Source organism: Malus domestica, chromosome 11 (assembly GCF_042453785.1).
Source record: "Malus domestica chromosome 11, GDT2T_hap1".
NCBI classification, from domain to species: Eukaryota; Viridiplantae; Streptophyta; class Magnoliopsida; order Rosales; family Rosaceae; genus Malus; species Malus domestica.
The window spans coordinates 4,219,668-4,236,369 of NC_091671.1; the positions used below are offsets into that span (position 1 = coordinate 4,219,668).

Consider the following 16,702-nt stretch of genomic DNA (forward strand, 5'->3'; position numbering starts at 1 on the left):
TGAAGCTCAAGAGAAAATTTTATAGGACGGCAATAAGGCCAGCGATGTTTTTGGCACAAAATGTTGGGCGGTGAAGCATCAACACGTACACAAAATGGGTGTAGCGGAGATGAGGATGCTTCGTGGGATGTGTGGGCACACGAGAAAGGATAAGATTGGGAATGAGGATATCCGAGGTAAAGTAGGAGTAGCCAAAATTGTAGGAAAGATGAGAGAAAATCAGCTCCGGTGATTTGGACATGTGCAAAGAAGGCCGACTGACGCTCCGGTTCGAAGATGTGACTACGGGACAGAGGTTCAGGGCCGAAGGGGTAGAGGAAGACCTAGGAAAACTTTGGAAGAGACTCTAAGAAAAGACTTAGAGTACTTGGATCTAACGGAGGACATGACACAAAACCGAGCGCAATGGCGTTCTAGGATTCATATAGCCGACCCCACTTAGTGGGAAAAGGCTTTGTTGTTGTTGTTGTTGTTGTTGTATATGATTGGATGTCATCCCCTTTTAGAGGAAAGATGCAGGAGGGACAGCGGCACAGATTGGCCTAAGATTTCTCACATTCCAAACTTCATAAGTAAGTTTTTTAAATTATTGAAATCAAATTACAGAGCTGACGTTATATGTTTACATCCTTTGTTCTTTTATTCCGTGTCTCCACTAGTACTACACTCAAATTTAAACTAGTATAACATAATTTGTTTATCCTTCTCCCTCTTCTTTTAAATGATCAGTTGAGACCTGAGACAATACTTGGATTGAAACTACGCAACTGGAACGATGTAGTGCAGTAGGTGCAAGCAGAGGCCAGGTACTGATGCACAAAATATTAATTCTCTCGATCTACCTTCCTTCTCAATGATATACCTTTAAGTTACAGTCCTTATCAAGCTAGCAAGCCTCTTTTCGTGGTACCATGTGGGCATTCTGTTTTACATGTTATCTTTATTAGTTTCGGCAACATCAGTTCCGTATATGCTTACTTTATTTAGTTCATCTGTATAAGTGCTGAACCGCAAGCTTGAATATCCATCATAGTATTGAATCTTGTTTAATCACACACTGCCCGCGCCCAACTAGTGTTAGATGAGTAATGCCAAGATTTGTAGTCATGTAAAACCATGTTCATATAATATATAGAATTACTGCAATTCCTTTGTTATTATCCTTATGAAGATTTTGGGCTGATATAATTTATGCTTACTTGTGATTTATGAACAGTGATTTGAATTTGGTTGATTTCTTTATCTCTATTTCACATCCCTTAAGTAACATGATGAAATGTCAAATACCCGCATTTTTGCAGAAATTAGGTAAACGAATCTTCAGTTGCTATGCTAGATGATATTTCCAAGCATTGTACTATGACAAGTTTAAATCTGCTAGAAGGTCTGCAATAATGGAAGAAATTGAAAAAAAAAATGGCCATTGGCACGTTCTGGGAGGAGCTCAATTTCTATCCTGATGTTCAAGCTGGATCACTGAAACTTGAATCGTTACGTTTGAACAAGTGGCCATTGCTCAAGTCTCTGCCTCATCAAATTCAACACTTCACTTCTTTAACTGCTTTATGTATCGACTATTTGAGGGAGTGAAGGCTTTACCAGAGTGGTTGGGTCAAAGCCATGCAACACCTCACCAATTTACTTCGCACTGAACTAAGCAACGTAAGTTTTTCAAACTCCCACCCCCTTTTCTCTTCTAGTAATTAAGTTAACTTAATATACATATGTTGTGATTTCCAATGGCATATATAATTCTGTTAGCATACTGTGGTGTTTTTTCAGGACGCTCTTACTCAAAAATGTGCAGTAGGTGCAAGCAGAGTCTAGGTACTGATGCACAAGATCTGTTTTCCCAGCAATGTGGTGTTTGTTGTTTTACTTGTAGTTATTAGTTCATACTTTCATCCATTGCAAGCTAATGATTTTTTATCCTGATCACAATGGTAGTGGTAGATTTATCACATTTGTTGCTTCCATCTCCTGCAGTTTGCTTATTCCATTGGTGCCTGCACAATGAGGAAATTTGTTTATAATATCCCCAGACTTGTTTTTAGGTTAACGATGTTAATATAATTATAGAACTGCTGTAATTACTTTCTTATGAAGATTTTAGACTTAGAATTTTGGGGCTACTTGTAATTTATGAATCATATGCACAGTGATTTGAATTCTGTTGATTTTGTGTCTGTAATTGATATCGCTTGAGTAACTTGATGATTGTTGAGTACCTATTTTATTGCTGAAATTATCGAGAGTGATATTATTATGAGAGTAGCCATATGAAATGTTCATTTTGCAGCAAGCTCATTGGACTTTGATATCACTCATGAGAATCTTCAAGGGCTTTTTTCGTTCATCGAACTCACTATGCCTTAGCGGTGGCAGGGTATGCTGTCGAGGATGTAAAATTCTACCGGATAGGAAAAGAAAATGCTAGAGGAGAGGTATTCCTGCTGCCAAAATTGCAACTTATAGTATGCAAGCTTTTCTGCTGCAGCCCTGTCAGGCTATCTGTTTTACTATACAGAATTAGTTTGAAAGTTGATACTCATAGTAAATTTTTTCCTGCAGCTTCTACTTGCTGTTGGCACTAAGTTGGATCATGTGATTTCCCAAATGTCTCGCGAGGATGCTGAGAAAAATACGATGCCAACGAATTCGGACTCAACTGTTCATCCTTCTGCGGATTATCCTTCGTTCCACTGGCCCAGACTTGTTTCTCCTTGTGATTTTAATTCAGCAACTCTTCTCAACTGGCATTTTCTTCGTTAGCTTCGATTGACAATCGAGAGTAACAACTTCTGACGAACCGGAGGACCTGTGGAGTTCCTCGATTAGTGGCATTGTGAATCTGAAACTGTTGAACCATTTTCAATTTTTTTATTTCTCACCAAATTCTTTTCAATTGCATTGTTTCTTCAATATGTGAGAAGGATTGAAATTTGTTGTCTATATTTTTCTTAAGTTGTTTTGGTATTATATTTGTAAGGGGAGCATTGGGATTCCGATCAACACCCATGCATGGATTCTCCCAACGTATAATCACGATGAAAAATTTATAATCCGGATTGTTAAACTTTTGTATCATATTAAATTATTAAGGATAAACCGTCCATTTATGTCAACTGACATTGGAGAGTGAGAATCCGGATTGTTCAATTTTTATATCATATTAATGATAAACCGTCCATTTATGTCAACTGCCATTGGAGAGTGAGGATAGATGCAAGATGTGAGCAGTCGATTGGTGCAATAAAGCTAACATCTTCTGTAAATAGTGAAGAATTTAACAGAGATGGAGATTATATCAACGTAACAAAATCAAAGAGAGGCAAGAATGCAATATACATCTCTCAAGACAAATAGTTTAAAGAACAGAGTTCTTGTGACATTGAATATTACTAAAAGACGTTACGCAAAATATGACATACAACTCCAAAAGAAGTTTGCCCAAAATTATAGCATCTTAACACAAAATCTAGTAAACGGAAATCATAACAGAAACGGAGTTTGGATTACATGAAATCAGTTCACAGCAGCATCAATGAATGCGTCTAGTTTCAATAGTTTGGCTTTGGTTGCATAATGTAACAGAGATTAGGTGGTCCACAAGGGATGAATATGGAGTGGCAAGTTGCACCTGCAAGCCCAAGTTCCTACATTGTGAAGAGGATATTGCGCTTGGATATTCCAGTAGATAGCTTTCCAAATGTAAGCCACCCATATAACTTGACAGTGCGTTAAAGGACGTTGCTATCTTAAATTTGAAGTTGTTGGTTTAATGGTTAACAAAAACATATTATTGGAGGTGTTTGCACGCACAAACACACACACAAAGTTATTATTTAATAACTTTATCTTGCTTTTACGCTATGAAGTATCTTTTTTTTTTCTCAAATACGTATTGCAACAAATCATGAAACTGATTTCTCCTTCCCTCAGTCGACAATACGTATATGTCCTTCATTCATATAAAAGTGCTTCTTGGTTTTTAATCACATTTTTTTCACAAAAATCATGGATATTAAATTCTCATTTTTCATTTCAGGATGAGTCACAAGACTACTACAAGAGGGAACAGTTGAGAGAACTAGCCATGCTGAAATCCAATTTGCGAGAAGAGAGCCCTCAACCATATGGTAGTGTCTCTCCTTTCACTTCAAGCGGGATGAAGCGTGCCAAAACTGGTCTGTAATGGTTCACTTATCTCCTCTTCTATTGGTTCGTCCTCCCGTGCGACTCTTGAGCTTGCTTGCCAGCGTATGCTTCTCGGTGTAATTCAATTCTGTATGTAGACTGTAAGGGACGAAGCGTTGTGGACCTGTTTGGTGAGCGTCAATGCAGGGGTTTTCTTCCATGACATTAAGATATACGGATGAACGGAGATATTCTTTTGTTAAAGCTTTCATGTTTGTAGTCGATTGTGATTGATTGTAGAAGTAGAACAATTATGTCATATAAGTTATTCTTTGTTGTGCTGAACATGTATTTGTTATTAACTCGACGCTGTCTAAACTTGAAAGTGAAATATGCATCGATTGTTTATTTTACTTTTAAGTGGGATGCTGTAAGCTCAACTCTGGACTCTTGTAGATGGCGAATTCAATTCCAATTTAAGTCCGACTCGTTAGCTTAGCCCTGGTTCTCACCCCAAATATTGTTGCTTGAAAAAAAAAAAAAAAAGACTCGGTTTTGTGAAAAACAAGGGAGCTACTTATATATAATAGATTCACCGCCATGTGGTATTTCTGTTTAATAATGCAATGTCATGACAAGAAAACTTACAAATTATATTGTATTATCATACTGAAACGTTATGGTGATAGTGAACCTATTCCATATAAGTCGTTTTTTTTATGGGGTTGAAGACCGGGCTGAACCCATGGGCTAAGTGAATGGGCTTGAAAATGTTATATCCCCAATTTTGTTTTATGGGCCTAACAACGGGCTTTGATTGATACAATAAGAAATAGAGTTGCGTAAACCTAAGGCAAGCACATGAATTTCACATCAGAGAGGACGAAGAAGAAGAGAAGTTGACAAGTTTCTGGAGAGGAATAACAAAAATGGGGAAGCAGCCGGATACTTGGATAGAAGCGGCGGGTGCTTTTAGAAAGAATGAGAAGGTTTAAAGATGGGCTGTAGATAAAAAAGTGAGTTACTCGTATCGGGGTTCAAAATTGTTGATTGATATTAACTGTGTATATGGAGTGTTACCCTCTAATGAACGCATGATTTCTTGTTTATGATTATTTGGTGAAAAAGAGCTAAAGTGTTACGTCGACATCGATGAGACATAAGGGCCAGTATGTACAGTGAAGACATCAAGAAACGGAGTTAGAACTTGAAAGCAATTTAGCAAAATGTAAGATTCTCGGAAGCATTAAGGAAGGAAAGAACAAGTGAATGAGAAAGTTCTCATAAGTTAGAAGGTAAAAGTATTTCCCTACAGCGTGCAAGGGAAGATTGCGGAAACTTGGAAGCACATATTTTCATATGTATATTAAGAATCTAGACAAGGAGGAACACCCAAGGAAAGGGAAAGGAGAAGGAGGTACACTCAAGGCACCAACAAGGATGAATTCAATTCAAAACGTAAGATACTTGAAAGAACTATGGAAGGAAGAGACTAGACGTGTCTAAAGCAAAGAATTAAATTCAAAATGTAACATACTTGGAAGCACCAAGTAAGGAAAGAACTAAACTAGTCTAAGCAAAGGATCGAATATATCCTCCAATTCTTGGATGCACCACCTCCTTCACATTATAAAAAGTTAAACCTACCGACATTTGTTGTCTACCATATCATCCTCCATTGCCCTTGTACTGTAATTTGTATCCAAGAGAGAAATTAAACACTGTGATTAGCTGAGTTGCAGGGAATTGAAGGAATGGCAGCTGAAGTTGTGCTTACTTTTGCTGCGGAGGGAATACTGAAGAATGTGCTTTCACTTGCTCGGAAAGAATTCAAATTTGCATGGGGTTTCAAAGCTGAACTCGAAAAGCTTAAAGAGTCATTCACTAAAATTGAACTTTTGTTGAATAGTGTTGCCGACAAACCACAAGGTAGTATATATTTTTGAATTGTCTTATAATCCCGCACACACATGCTACATTGACAAGGCATTTAACTTGTATTCATTCTCCAATAGATCCGCCAATAGAGGCATGGGTGAAGAAACTCAAAGACGTGGCTCATGATGCTGAGGATGTCTTGGATGAACTCGAGTACGAAGGTTATCGGCGTAAAGTCGAAATCCAAAACCATATGAAGAAAAAGGTTCTGAACTTCTTTTCACTCTCCAATCCACTTGCATTTCGACTTCAAATGGCGCCTAAATTTCAGAAGATCAATGCATCCTTGGTGGATCTCAAGAGTGAAGCATCTCTTCTTGGACTAGTTTCCAAGAATAAAGATGCAACCTCTCAGGGGATTAGATGGGACAGACAAACCGACGCATTCTTTTGCAAAGATGAAATACCCGTTGGAAGGAAAGCTGATGTGTCAAAAATAGTCACAACCTTGACCGACTCCAAATACAATAAAGAAAATCTTGCGGTTATGGCGATTGTGGGAATGGGAGGCCTCGGGAAGACAACATTGGCCAAGTCAGTTTACAATGAGGATTCGATAGACAAGTTTTTTGAAAAAAAAATTTGGATTTGTGTATCTGACACTTTTGACGTCAATATCATTCTACTTCAGATTTTAGAATCTCTTAACTCGGCAAAAGCCCCTTCAAAAGATAACCAGAATGCAATTCTTACAAACCTGCAAGTAGAGTTGAAAGATAAAAGATACTTACTCGTACTTGATGACGTTTGGAATGAAGATAAAGGAAAATGGGAGCATTTGGTGGACTGTTTGTCAAAGCTCAATTCTTCTGGGGGATCCAAAATTATTGTCACTACTCGCAACGGCAACGTCGCATCAATCGCAGAAAAGCTACTTCAAAGACATGAGCTGGGAAAACTATCTGTGGATGAGTGTTGGTCCATCATGAAAGATAGAGCTTTCCCCAGTAGCAGTGCTCATATAGCTCCTGAGTTCCAGAAAATAGGAAGGGAGATTGCTGAAAATTGTGGTGGTGTTCCGTTGGTTGCAAAGGTGAGTCCTATTATTACGTATTATATATAACATGATATTTGCACATATTCTTTACAAATATTTTCATTTATATAATTTGCAAGATGATTGAATTGAGTTTGAATTTTGAGAGTACGTACAATTTGCGTAGATTGGTTTTTGGAAGAGAGTAAAAACTTCCATGTACACATTACTTACACATTAGATGATATACAAAAATGTGATCTCTCTAACATTTTCTTATTGAAAACCAAAATTAGCAACTTATTGATTTGAACAAGGCAGAAAGTGGAAAAAATTAATTCATTACCCCCAACAAATCAAGAATAAAACGTGTTTTAACTAGTGGGTATTTTGGCAATTTCGTCAAAAGCCATAATTAATGGAAGCTAATATCATTTTGCACATGGCTTAGATTTTGGTTTTTAGGCAAGGGGATTCAAAATTAAGTAAGCAAAAACTTCTTATTTTATATGAGTCCCTGTTTTCTACATTGTTTTAGGACACCTATGAAACTCACTAATCCAATCAACAGATTTTGGGAGACATCTTGCACAAATAAAAAGTATTGAAGAATGTTAATCGTTAAAAACAGTTTCGTAATAATCATTTGAAGATCATCTCTATAAAAATTCATTCGTTCAGGTTCGTTTAATTGTCTATATGTATATAAAATAAAATAAAAAGAACAGTTTATTATGAAAATATTACTTGGTACCAATACGGTCAATTTATTCATGTTCGATACATGAATGTATGGATGACTAAAAGGTCACCAATTTGGTTGATATTTGATAGCAAACAAACATATATAAGCCCCTTGAATTTTGGTTATATTATTTGCAAAATGATTGACTTGTGTTCGAATTTGGAAAATTCAATTTACATAGATTGGTCTTACGAAAGGTGTAAAAACTTCAGCAAAAGGAACCAATCTAGTTAAAACCAATTAAATTAGTTCACCGGCTTAAAGTGATTGCAGAATGAATTATTTTGTTATGACTCAAATTGGTATTTGCTATGCTATCTCCAATGTAAGAAATTAAAGTCAAAACTTTAAAGTCGAGTTTAGAGTTAAATTCACTCTAGTATTATATCATTTCTAGAGCACATTAAATAAATTTTAAATATAACAAATTAAATAAAATTCAAATATAACATTTGAAATTAAATGCATAGTCATATGTTGAGTAAAGTGCAAAATCAAATATGACTATTTTGCTCAAACTTTTTTTATGCATTGGACAGAAGCTGAGTCAAATTTAAAGTATTTGACTTCAACTTTTTCATGTGCATTGATGATAGCCATGGGTCATGTATTTTTAAAGAGAACTTTAACAAAAAAATTTCGGTACTACTCACTTTAACATAAAATTACATTTTTACAATAAAAAATCAATTTTGGTACTATTCATTTTACCTTTTATTTTGTCTTTATCGTTAAAACTCAAAATTTTCAAGTCTTTTTCATTAAATTTTTTTTAAAATTGTTTTAGAACACCTTTGAAATTTCCTTTCTTCTTCTTTTTTTTTTTTTTTTGGTCATATCGTTTTCTCTTTTTTTTTTTTTTAGTTAAGCCAACAACATCATTATTAGATGAAATATTTTGTTATGACTCAAGTATTTTCTGCATTGTCTTGGAGACCTTTGAATTTAAATAGAACTATTCCCTCTTTTTCTTTTTTTTTTCATCAACTTTAGTTAGTTAACTACGATAACTATAGATCATTATGTGATAGAAACTCTCTCATCCAATCAACAGATTTTGGGAGGCATTTTGCACACTAAAAATAGTGTTGAAGAGTGGTCGTTGTTTAAAAACAGTAGAATATGGAACAACTTACCGAAAGGAGAAGATGGAATTATGCCTGTCTTGAAGTTGAGTTTTGACAATTTAGAATTACCATCATTGAAGCAATGTTTTGCATATTGCTCAATGTTCGAGAAAGACTTTCAAATTCAAAGAGATAACTTGATTCAACTTTGGATGGCTCAAGGATTACTCCACTCTTCGCATAGCGAAAATAAAGATATGGAGGACATAGGCAATGAATATTTTGATATTCTATTGCAGAGCTCATTGTTTCAAGATGCTACAATGGATTATCAAGGCATTATTACTACATGCAAGATGCACGATCGTGTGCACGATTTGGCAGAACTTGTCTCCAAATCTGAAAGCTTGATGGGAGACTTATGTGGCATAGATAATACACTTGAGATTCGACATGTTGCTCGGGTCTCTACTTCTACACTCAAAAATATTCCAGCAAGAAGTGCTGGGAAATTGAGGTCGTTGTTTTTCGTTGATGGTGAAGTTCCTACTAACATTCTTCCACGATTCAAAGTTTTATGCGTCTTGAATTTAAGTAATGCTAATATTGAAGGATTTCCAGTTTCAGTCGGTAGGCTGAAACACTTAAGGTATCTTGACATTTCCGAAACAAAATTCAAAGCACTCCCCAAATCTATAGGCAAGCTCTATAACCTTCAGACATTAAGAGCAGTGAATTGTGCCCTTGAAGAGTTTCCAAAAGAACTGCTAAACTTGATCAACCTAAGACATATTTATTTTGAGGATATCAAATTCCCAAAAGGGATAGGACGGTTGACTTGCCTTCGAACATTACCTTACTTTTCGGTGGGTAATGAGATTGGTCGTCGAATTGAAGAGTTGGCTAGCTTGAAACAATTGAAGGGTGAATTAATTGTTTGTAATTTGGAGCACATAAAGAATGGAGAAGAAGCAAAGAAAGCTAAGTTAGAGGATAAGACGAAGGTACGCCATTTGAGCTTTAATTGGACAGAAGATAGGTCAACAACTGATAACAACATGGAGGAAGATGTCCTAGAAGGCCTCCGACCACATCTTGAGTTGGAAAGCTTAAGTATTGAAAACTTCATGGGCGATAAGTTTCCAACGTGGATGATGAGTGGGTCATTAATGCCCAACCAATTGAAGAAGATTGAGTTACTTGGATGCGAAAAATGTGAAGGAGTCCCACCGCTCGGTCATCTACCCAATCTTACAGAGCTTAATATTAGCAAAATGGCTAACTTGAAATGTGTTGGAGCTGAGTTCTATGGTTATGATCTTGTCCACAATGTAGCCACGACAAGTAAGGAGATAATTACCTTATTTCCAGCGCTAAAAGTATTATATATTTCTATGTGTGGTGATCTAAATGAATGGATGCAAGCACCAACAACGTCAAGAAAAAAAGTTGTGGTTTTTCCTTGTCTCGAGATGTTGACCGTAAAAAATTGTTCCAAATTGAGAAATGCTCCGAGTCATTTTCCATTTCTCCAAAAGTTGGAGATATCTTCTTGTGATAGTAGAACGGCAATAGAAGAAATAAGTAGTGGATTAACAACTCTCACTACCCTCAAAATAAAAGGTATTAAGGAGCTTACTTGTTTGCCTCAAGGGATTTTGAAGAAGAATAATAATCTCTCATCTTTGGATATAAGTTATTGCAATGATTTGACTTGTATTACCCAAGATGTAATCGGTTCTTGCGGTTCTCTTGAAAGATTGTGTGTTTGGAGTTGCAAAAAGCTGAGGCATTTGCCAAATGGGCTAGATACGCTCCCACTCCTTGAGGAACTGGGTATTAAGAGATGTGATAGTCTAGAGTTGATTCCAATTACAAGGGGCATGGCATCTCTACGGGAATTAGAGATTGAAGATTGTGGACGATTGTCACGCCTACCGAGTGGGTTAAAGAACTGCACCTGTCTCCATAAATTGAATATATGGGGTTGCAATGGATTATCAGGCCCATTGAGTTTATGGCCCAATCTCGTGGAAGTGAGCATACAGTATTGCAATGGACTATCAGGCCCATTGAGTGTATGGGCCTCTCTCTTGGAATTGTTTATAACGGATTGCAATAATCTGACATCCATTGAAATGAAGGGCAGCGTGTCCCTCACCGCCTCTCTTCAGAAATTGAGAATCTTGGATTGCCGTGAATTATCAAGCATACCTGCTCTCCCACAACAATGTCCCTCTCTTCAGGAATTGCAGATATGGGGTTGCCCAAAGCTATCATGGTTTGGTGTCAAAAGTAGGAGAGTTGAGGAGGAGGAGAAGGAGTGCGTTAGTCTTGGACAACTGTGGATATGGAGTTGCCCAAAGCTAGCGTCCTTTTGTGCCCAAAGTAGCAGAATTGACGAGGAGGAGTGCATTAGTGTACAATCTACTTCAGACTTGCGCACCATGACCTCCCTTCGAGATCTGAGGATTAGAAATTGTGAAAGATTAGAAAGTTGGGTGAGCAGCCTGCAATTCCCACTCTCTCTTGAGTATCTGGAAATAAGAGATATCCCTAATTTGGAGATTCTTCCAAGTTTAGACAGCCTCAATTCTCTCCGTGATTTGACAATCGGTGGGTTCTGGGAGGAGCTGGATTCCTTCCCTGATTTTGAAGTTGGATCATTAATGCATCTTACAAGCTTAAAGTTAAAGGGTTGGCCTAAGCTCAAGTCTCTGCCTCAACAAATCCAACACCTCACTTCTCTAACATCTTTGGACATAAATTCTTTTGAGGGAGTGGAGACTTTGCCAGAATGGTTGGGTAGCCTTGCATCCCTTACAGAGCTAACGATTTGGTATTTCAAGAATCTGATGAATTTGCCAAGTGTCCAAGCTATGCAACGCCTCACCAAATTACAAACTCTGAATATTTATGGATGTCATCCCCTTCTAGAGGAAAGATGCAGGAGGGACAGCGGCACAGATTGGCCTAAGATTTCTCACATTCCAGAAATCCATAGTAAGTTTTAAAATTATTGAAATCAAATTACAGAGCTAACGTTTCTTCTTTTATTCCGCGTCTCCGCTAATACTACACTCAAATTTAAACTAGTATAACATAATTTTTTATCCTTCTCCCTCTTCTTTTATATCAGTTTGGGACTTCTGAGACAACATTTGGATTGAAGCTACAACAAATGTGTATTGGGAAAACCAAATTTCATGGTGTGCAAGGCCACACTTCTCCGAGATTACTCGTATTCCAGTTTTATGTACAAACGACTCCAAATGGCTCAAACTTTCGCATTGAAATGAAGTCATGTAAGATTTTCAAACCCACACCTCCTCTTCTCTTCTACTTCTAATTGATCAATACATTCTACTGTTGACTTCTGCCTTACTATATATCTTTTCGTATGCTGTGGCGTTTTTCATGATGCTCAATAGCTGTAAACTCAATCCGGCAACATCAATCATGAGAGTCTTCAAGGGCTTTTTTCGTTCATGGAACTCACTATGCCTCAGCGGTGGCAGGGTATGCTGTTGTGTTGAGGATGTAAAATTCTACCGGATAGGAAACGAAAATGCTAGAGGAGAGGTATTCCTGCTGCCAAAATTGCAACTTATAGTGTGCAAGCTTTTCTGCTGCAGTCCTGTCAGGCTATCTGTTTTACTATACAGAATTAGGTTGAAAGTTAATACTCATAGTAATTTAAATTACATGCAGCTTCTACTTGCTGTTGGCACTAAAGTTGGATCATGTAATTTCTCAAATGTCTCATGAGGATGCTGAGAAATATACGATGCCAACGAATTCGGACTCAACTGTTCATCCTTCAGCGGATTATCCTTCGTTCCACTGGCCCAGACTTGTTTCTCCTTGTGATTTTAATTCAGCAACTCTTCTCAACTGGCATTTGCTTCGTTAGCTTCGATTGACAATCGGGAGTTACAACTTCCGACGAACCAGAGGACCTGTGGAGTTCCTCGATTAGTGGCATTGTGAATCTGAAACTGTTGAACCATTTTCAATTTTTTTATTTCTCACCAAATTCTTTTCAATTGCATTGTTTCTTCAATATGTGAGAAGGATTGAAATTTGTTGTCTATATTTTTCTTAAGGTGTTTTGGTATTATATTTGTAAGGGGAGCATTGGGATTCCGATCAACACCCATGCATGGATTCTCCCAACGTATAATCACGATGAAAAATTTATAATCCGGATTGTTAAATTTTTGTATCATATTAAATTATTAATGATAAATCGTCCATTTATGTCAACTGGCATTGAAGAGTGAGAATCCGGATTGTTCAATTTTTGTATCATATTAATGATAAACCGTCCATTTATGTCAACTGACAATGGAGGGTGAGGATAGTTGCAAGATGCGAGCAGTCGATTGGTGCAATAAAGCTAACATCTTCTGTAAATTGTGAAGAATTTAACAGAGATGGAAATTATATCAACGTAACAAAATCAAAGAGAGGCAAGGATGCAATATAGATCTCTCAAGACAAATAGTTTAAAGAACAGAATTCTTGTGACATTGAATATAACCGAAAGACATTACGCAAAATATGAAATACGACTCCAATAGAAGTTTGCCCAAAATTATAACATCTTAAACGCAAAATCTAGTAAACGGAAATCATAACAAAAACGGAGTTTGGATTACACGAATACAATCCCTAGCGGAAGTTGGATTACATGGAATCAGTTCACAGCAGCATCAATGAATGCTCCACCAGGACGACGCAACGCCAAAGATCCATGGCATCCCAAAAGCTGCAAAAACAACAAATGGATCGCTAATTCGTACAAAGAAATAGGAGAAAACCAAACTCAATTCCAGCAATTAACTGTAAAACGAAACATGCTAAATCGGAAGAAATGAACAAACCTTGGCATTGACACCATCAGGTACAATTCGTCCCTCAGACTTCAACCTCACATAGTCAGCTCTGCTGAACTTGGTGAATCCCCTGACAAGTTACAAAGTTGCAACATAAGGTTCGATTCTAAACAATTCATCAACATAAACTACCCGAAATCAATGACCGAAAGCCATTGAAGCATTCCAGTTTGAATTCATGATCACTAGTAGATATCAAACTACTCGAATTCCAAACACATTATCTACAATGCCATGAATCAAACTACACCAACTTGAAGCATAATAAGGTCAAATTCTACAGAACCCATGATACAAAACAATCAAAAACAAAATTTGCGTTCTGGGTTTTGAGTTTTAGAGTTCACAATCCAAATCTAACAGATTAAAGTGATAATAATTCAACAAAAACATGATAAATGTCAATATTACAACATAATATGGTTTATCTGTAACCTACTTATGACAAGAAAAAGATTCAATTCTACACAACTCACGAGAATTTACAACATACAAATCAAAAACTAAATCTTTTAAGATTATAAGCTCAAAAAAACCCAGAAGTGATAATTCATACCATTTCCTGCTCTCAATGATCTTTTGGCGGCCGGGAAACTTGAACTTGGCACGGCGGAGGGCCTCGGCTGCGTGGCTCTTGTTGCTTTCCTTGCAACGAACAGAGAGCAGCACCTGCCCAATAGCAACCCTAGCGCAGGTCCCGAGCGGCTTCCCGAAAGCTCCGCGCATACCAGTCTGAAGCCTATCGGCTCCGGCGCACGAAAGCATCTTGTTAATTCGGAGGACATGGAAGGGGTGAACCCTAACCCTCAGGTGGAACGTGTCCTTGCCGGCGAACTTGGTCATGTACTTGTTGCAGGCGATTCGCGCCGCCTCAAGAGCCTCGCTGGAAACGTTTTCCTTCTCCCAGGACACGAGGTGAATGCAGAAGGGGAACTCGTCGACGCCCTTCTTCTTCATGCCGACATCATAGATTCGGATCTTGGGGTCGGGCACACCGCGGCAGAAGCGGGATTTCGGGTAGGGTTTGTTCTTAATCTGGCGGTAGCATCTGGCGGGTCTTCTCCCCATGACGGCAGCGGCGGATGGATTTCAAAACCCTAGATTTTCTGGGTGGGGAAGAAAGAGCGAGCTGGTAGAAGAAGAAATGAGCGTTCGATGTTTGTATATATAGTCTCTGAAACAGGAAGCCCTAAGGCGATGGTGGAGCTTGTGCGTACGGGCTTGCGTCATGGGAACCTTGGGTCGGCTGGTCGGTGGATTTAGCCCAAATCAATGTTTTGGGTTGCTTGTTGGACCCGACTCATGTTCTTCAGGTCTACAGCTCGGCTAAAGTGTGTTCTAACCACTTTTAGGGCTGGTTTGATATTGATGTGCTTTGAAAAAAAATTGTTTCTGCTGTGCCGTGAAAATAAGCGGCTGTGAAATAAAGCTGTAGAGTGTTTGGTAAACTTTTTTGTAAAATGCTTTTGAAAAAAAAAAGCAGTATTGTAGTGTTTGGTAAACTTTTATGTAAAACAGATATGAAAAAAAACCGGTTTTTCAAAGCTGGGTTTTGCAGCTTTTTGTTTTTGGTTTTTTTTCACCCAAAACTGTGAAAAAAAGCTGAAGCTGAATGTTTACCAAACACAAAACAGCTCCCAGCTTTTTTCATACCAGCTTTTTTTTTAATCACCTCAATCCCAAACTGCACCTTGGTCGAGTGGTGCGCTCAGTACATGTCGACCTAGGAAACTATGCAAGTAGCTTTGATCGAATGTCACTTCCTCTCCAAATGTCGATTAGAAAGTAGAGAAGTAGCTTTTATGTCGTGCTTAAGTGTTAGGCCCATTAAATGATAGGACAGTGGGAGATTTAAGAGTCCTTGATTTTTGGGGCTCACTAAGACCTCTATAAAGGGGCCGAATACCCCTTATAAGCAAATCGAGTCCACAAGAAGAAAACTACATCACATTATTGTAGATATCTCTTGTAATCCACATCAAACATATATCAGACCACTACAATGGACGTAACGCATTTTTAAAAGTGAACCACTTAAATCCTTTGTTCATAGTTTAGCTCTATATCCCAAGCCCACCAAGGATCATATTGTCTTTGTTGACCTCCAAATTTTGAACGTTAACATAATTCTCTTCCTAATGTTGAAAGATATCTCAAATTCTAATAGTTTTCCACGTTTAATTAAAACAAATAAACATGTCAATTGAAAATTTTGTAATATGATAATTAACTTTTCAGCTCATTAATGATTTAATTAGTACTCGTACAGTCGACTTTGAATGAACAAGAAAATCAACAAAAATCTTCAAAACAGGCATCTGATCAACAAAAACACTATTTTACGGCCACGATCCTACAAAAAAAAATTTCCTCCAAGTAAAACATGATCTTTAGGGGGGGCAAATCCTCTGCTAACGGAAGCAACTTGTCCCGGACACCGTGAGCATTTTTGTTAGGAGGCACATATTTGCATGTCCAGACGTAGGACGTTTATGATCACTAGAATTTCCCACACGACGAGCCCTGATATGATTCAATTAGCAAAACTAACGAAAAGTTCAAAAAAAATTTAGTTTTAATAAAAAATAACAAATAAATGTGTAGTGAATAGCACCAAAAAAAGGTAAAATGTAGTTTTTCGTTAAAAGTGAACAGTACCAGGAATGTTTCGTTAAAACTCCCTTCAATTTTTGGTTGCTAGAGAGGCCGTTCGCTTGGCTACCGACATTGGAAATTAGTTAAGATCGTTCGGTGCTTTGCGTGCTTGTCAAGTCCGGCGAATTTCCGATACAGTGACACATAGATTGACCAGGTTAGCCTTGTATTCTTATACCGACTTTTTTGTAGATTGAAATCTCTCTTAGTTCTCTTAATAAAATCGGTATCATTTCCCCTAAAAAAAATCTTCTTATAACTTTTCGTTGTAACTGGGCGCCAACCA

At 37.6% G+C, this 16,702-nt stretch overlaps 2 protein-coding genes, 1 long non-coding RNA gene and 1 pseudogene across 3 annotated transcripts; 2 read left to right on the forward strand and 2 right to left on the reverse strand.

The window, feature by feature from the left end:
- LOC103422636 (KH domain-containing protein At3g08620-like) overlaps positions 1-4,557 on the forward strand; it is a 25,922-nt pseudogene extending 21,365 nt beyond the window's left edge.
- LOC103429862 (large ribosomal subunit protein uL16) lies at positions 3,422-14,917 on the reverse strand. The gene is made up of 4 exons (XM_070807580.1): positions 14,318-14,917; positions 13,750-13,831; positions 13,561-13,634; positions 3,422-3,523 (listed from the first exon to the last, which is right to left on the reverse strand). The coding sequence occupies exons 1-3, from the start codon at positions 14,827-14,829 to the stop codon at positions 13,563-13,565; spliced, it is 666 nt and encodes a 221-aa protein (XP_070663681.1). The 5' UTR covers positions 14,830-14,917; the 3' UTR covers positions 3,422-3,523; positions 13,561-13,562.
- On the forward strand, positions 5,799-13,129 carry LOC103429863 (putative disease resistance protein RGA3). Its single transcript, XM_029088087.2, has 6 exons — positions 5,799-6,066; positions 6,153-7,108; positions 8,851-11,866; positions 12,003-12,168; positions 12,295-12,445; positions 12,575-13,129. Exons 1-4 carry the CDS (start codon positions 5,892-5,894, stop codon positions 12,014-12,016), a joined length of 4,161 nt encoding a protein of 1,386 aa, XP_028943920.1. The 5' UTR covers positions 5,799-5,891; the 3' UTR covers positions 12,017-12,168; positions 12,295-12,445; positions 12,575-13,129.
- Positions 14,918-16,127: 1,210 nt separating the features above from the next.
- Positions 16,128-16,559, reverse strand: LOC139189176 (uncharacterized). Its single transcript, XR_011572822.1, has 2 exons — positions 16,420-16,559; positions 16,128-16,284 (listed from the first exon to the last, which is right to left on the reverse strand). It is a non-coding gene; the product is annotated as an uncharacterized lncRNA (long non-coding RNA).
- Between the last annotated feature and the right edge of the window lie 143 nt (positions 16,560-16,702).

What these genes read in the sequence shown, in the direction of transcription:
- LOC103429862 (XM_070807580.1), bottom strand. Translation starts at nt 14,829, where the DNA reads ATGGGGAGAAGACCCGCCAGATGCTACCGCCAGATTAAGAACAAACCC. An exon ending in ATCATTGAGAGCAGGAAATG is followed by an intron (nt 13,832 to 14,317) that starts GTATGAATTATC and finishes GTAACTTGTCAG; the next exon opens with GGGATTCACCAAGTTCAGCA. An exon ending in CTGATGGTGTCAATGCCAAG is followed by an intron (nt 13,635 to 13,749) that starts GTTTGTTCATTT and finishes TTGTTTTTGCAG; the next exon opens with CTTTTGGGATGCCATGGATC.
- LOC103429863 (XM_029088087.2), top strand. Translation starts at nt 5,892, where the DNA reads ATGGCAGCTGAAGTTGTGCTTACTTTTGCTGCGGAGGGAATACTGAAG. An exon ending in TGTTGCCGACAAACCACAAG is followed by an intron (nt 6,067 to 6,152) that starts GTAGTATATATT and finishes ATTCTCCAATAG; the next exon opens with ATCCGCCAATAGAGGCATGG. An exon ending in GTGTTCCGTTGGTTGCAAAG is followed by an intron (nt 7,109 to 8,850) that starts GTGAGTCCTATT and finishes TCCAATCAACAG; the next exon opens with ATTTTGGGAGGCATTTTGCA.